Genomic DNA, 3,695 nt, shown 5'->3' with positions numbered 1-3,695 from the left:
CAAGTCTTGTGTAATATATATATGCCCCTTGGGCCTTCAATGAAGATAAGTTGCTTCCTTAACAATCTCATCTAAGTTGGTGGCGTAAAATTAGGAATGCTATGTGTCAGGGAGCTCAATGAAGACCCTGCCTTGCCCACATGGCCCCCCTCTCACGTGTGGCTCGATAAGGCCTAAATGTGGATCGAAAGAGGACAAGAAATGCTTCTTATTTAAAGGGCGAAAGCCAACACTTGAACCCAATACCTCTTTGCTATGTGTCAGGGAGCTCAATGAAGACCCTGCCTTGCCCACATGGCCCCCCTCTCACGTGTGGCTTGATAAGGCCTAAATGTGGATCGAAAGAGGACAAGAAATGCTTCTTATTTAAAGGGCGAAAGCCAACACTTGAACCCAATACCTCTTTGCTCTACCATATTATGTTTCATGCACCAACCAGTAGAACCAAAAGTCCGAACTTATGGAGAAGGTTGGCCAATCCACATACTTCAAGAGGAATAGGCAACTTTTGGTTCATGGAAAAATAATGTGGTGAAAATAAAAACAGACAATCTTGGTCGCAATTAATGTACTAAAAATAAGAGAAAGCGACAAGATGATGTGGATGTTCAAGTTCAACTGATGATTTGAACTTTGTTACTGCGATTTATTTGTTATTAGTGCTAGGTTTAGATTATTTCATATGGTGAGTTAGCCAGCGGAAGTTGCGGCAGTGTGTGCACATGTAGAGATGTGATCACTAGTGTACATGCAAGCTTATGGTTGGTTTAGCTAGAAATAAGTGCACGTAGTCAGCTTAGTTAGTTGAGTTAGACATGCATGAGTTAGTTAGCCTGCTTGGCCGGGTCGTGTGGCCATTCAAAAGGAGCTACAAGGGCGGTGTACGTGGGCGTGGATGTAGTGCATGTAGGTGATTAGTTAGTGCATGGAGTTAGTTGGGTGAGTGGCCGTGCGTGGTGGCCGGTTTAGTAGGTGCGTCTAAGTCCTCTTTGTACAGGCTATTTAAGTCAGAATAGATGAATGAGAAAGTGGCCATGAGGGCTGTAGAAAGATGTAGCACTTGTGAGGAGGATAGCCTCTCGGCAAAGCTAGCTGGCTTTCTTCCTTGGTACATGTGTGTGTGTGTGTGTGTGTGTTTCTCGGTTTCTTCCATGGTGTGTGTTCTGGAGATAAATTCCAAGAGAGTCGCGAGAGGAAGAAGAAGAAGCGGCGCCGCGAGGAGAGGCGGCGCCAACATTATCCTCATTTCTTTACATGTTCGTTTTCTTTCAACTTCAACAAGAGCTCTAATGCTTGACATGTTGCAACTTGGGTACACAGCAACTGTTCGCTTTTTTTTTCTTGAAAGAAATGTGGTAGGGAAGGCCTTTACATCGATTTTATTTTGAAAGAATAAGAACCCAAAATTCACACCTGTGAGGACTGGAACCTGGGTGGCTGGGTTGTGAATCCTCTCAACTAACCAAGTGAGCTAAGGTCACTTCTTACTATTAGCTTATTGTTGACATGTATTGTTCTATAAACTATAGGAATTTCCCCGTGTGCACTACCGCATTGCCAAGACCATTGATGCTTCTACAATGACAACACTAAGGGACATGGTGCCCACAAAGATTGCTGCTGGTGTATGGAATTACCTTTCCAAATATAAAACGTCAATTCCTGAATTCCCGCAGACAGAAACTTGTGAACTTCTCATAGTAGACCGTTCAGTAGATCAGGTACGTGGTGAACATACCTGTATATCTGGGTTCAACTTCTTTACTGGTGCTATTTATTCTGCTGGTTCACTTTTCTAGTATACTTCAGATCGCACCAATAATTCATGAATGGACTTATGATGCCATGTGCCATGATCTGCTATGCATGGATGGTAACAAGTACATACATGAGGTGAGCATGCCATTGGTCTTTTTTCTTAATGGTGGAATTATGGTCTGTTGTTTCCCTGGATGGTTACGGATCCTTATATGTGATTGAATAAAAGGTTTCAAGTAAAAATGGTTCAGCCTCAGAAAAAAAGGAGGTCCTGTTAGAGGACCATGATCCAGTTTGGCTTGAACTTCGACATTCCCATATAGCAGATGTGAGAGCACTTCTCAGTCCATCTTTCTTATGTGGTTCCACTTTCAGCAGCTATAAAATTAACCATTATAATTTCAGGCAAGTGAAAGACTTCATGATAAGATGACACATTTTGTCTCGAAGAACAAAGCTGCCCAACTACAGCAAGCAAGGTTCGTTCACTTTTTCAAACCAAGTACATAGTTAGGTGTGGTGGCTCATTGTTACATTAAATATGTTCATATTCGTGTTGTTCTTCGCATGTCTTTTTGTGACTATTTCATTTCTGTCTCGTGAACAAAATAGCAATTTAAATGAAATGCACCTGTATTGCATTCTGAGAAAGCGTGACTTCGACTAAATTCGGTTGAATAGCAGCAACTCATAACTACATGTACTGTTCTCATAACTGAAAAATAAGCAAGCACAATAGTTGCAATATGATGTGCCTAGCTACATAGTGGAGGACTCAGAGTTATTTTTTTAGTTAATTTAACTACCTAAGTCCAAGTGAAAACTCAACGTCCAAAACAAACTTAAATCTGTCCTTGTCAACCTAATTCTAATTATCTATTCACTTCTATTTTCTTATGCTTAATTGAATGAATCATTATTTGTTTGTTATGTTTTGGGCTTCTTTTACTAGTGCTCTTTGCCTCTTGTTTAATTTTTTAGAACTGGAGGAGAGCTATCAACTAGAGACCTACAAAAAATGGTTCAAGCTCTTCCACAGTACACTGATCAAATTGACAAGCTTTCGCTGCATGTCGAGGTTGGTTGTTATGTTGTCCGTGATATGGTTCAAAGTTTTAAGATAGGTACTTGCCCTGTTGCATTTCTTTTCTATACACAGAACTATACATGTGGACGTATTAGCTCTAGATTTTCCAACGTAATTGGTATTTTGTGGACCTACTTGAAAATGGTGTAAGGTGGCACTTGCTCCTAATTTTATAAATTCCATCTAAATATGGTATCTTTAAAACCAACATTCTCAACTCCCTTATTCACTAACTGGTTAGCACAAAAGAAGGATGCTACTTGGCGAGGAACATTATTCTGTGTGGGCCTGTGGGGGGTCATTGGAGCACTACTTTTCATAAATCCCTTGAATAAGATAAGTTAACAAGGCCACTAAAAAACCCACGAAGGCTGAATTGAGCAGATCTATGTCACAAGACTACAAGAGGGTAAATGCTCTTATGCCTATTCGAGGTAACCTAAAAAAGGCCTGGACACATGAGGCGTCATGATATGGGGCAAACCCGTAGGGGTGGCCCAATCACGAACTGGAGGTGGATTTAAGGAAGAGCATGAAGAACATGGGGGGAAAACACGAAGAACAAAGGGAGATATACAAGCCAACATACACATCTCGTATCCAAGAGTCAATACACAAGGTGCAATTGGATCCAACAACATCCAAAGGAAAAGAAGTAACAAAGAAAGAATGTTCATCCCCAATCCTAAGATATGGAGGTCTTGATATTCCAAGAGGAATCATCTCCACTAGGAAGTTCTTGTAGTCCTCAAGAGTCTTCACCTCCCAAGGTGGCCTTCTCCACAAGGGACATCCCACAAGGGGAGAGGTGGTGAGGAAGCTCTATGGTTTTAGTTCTACTTTGCTAACC

At 41.2% G+C, this 3,695-nt stretch overlaps 1 protein-coding gene across 3 annotated transcripts in view; it reads left to right on the top strand.

Annotated features, from left to right (window-relative positions):
* LOC119316772 (probable protein transport Sec1a) overlaps nt 1-3,695 on the top strand; it is a 74,269-nt gene that overhangs the window by 36,486 nt on the left and 34,088 nt on the right. For all 3 annotated transcript variants that reach the window (XM_037591155.1, XM_037591154.1, XM_037591153.1), the window contains 5 exons: nt 1,530-1,721; nt 1,810-1,893; nt 1,988-2,086; nt 2,164-2,237; nt 2,740-2,836. In XM_037591155.1, coding sequence (XP_037447052.1) covers nt 1,530-1,721; nt 1,810-1,893; nt 1,988-2,086; nt 2,164-2,237; nt 2,740-2,836 — 546 coding nt within the window. The remainder of the gene's footprint in view (nt 1-1,529; nt 1,722-1,809; nt 1,894-1,987; nt 2,087-2,163; nt 2,238-2,739; nt 2,837-3,695) is intronic.

Source organism: Triticum dicoccoides, chromosome 6A (assembly GCF_002162155.2).
Source record: "Triticum dicoccoides isolate Atlit2015 ecotype Zavitan chromosome 6A, WEW_v2.0, whole genome shotgun sequence".
Taxonomy (NCBI): Eukaryota; Viridiplantae; Streptophyta; class Magnoliopsida; order Poales; family Poaceae; genus Triticum; species Triticum dicoccoides.
This window is presented reverse-complemented; position numbering and strand designations above follow the sequence as displayed.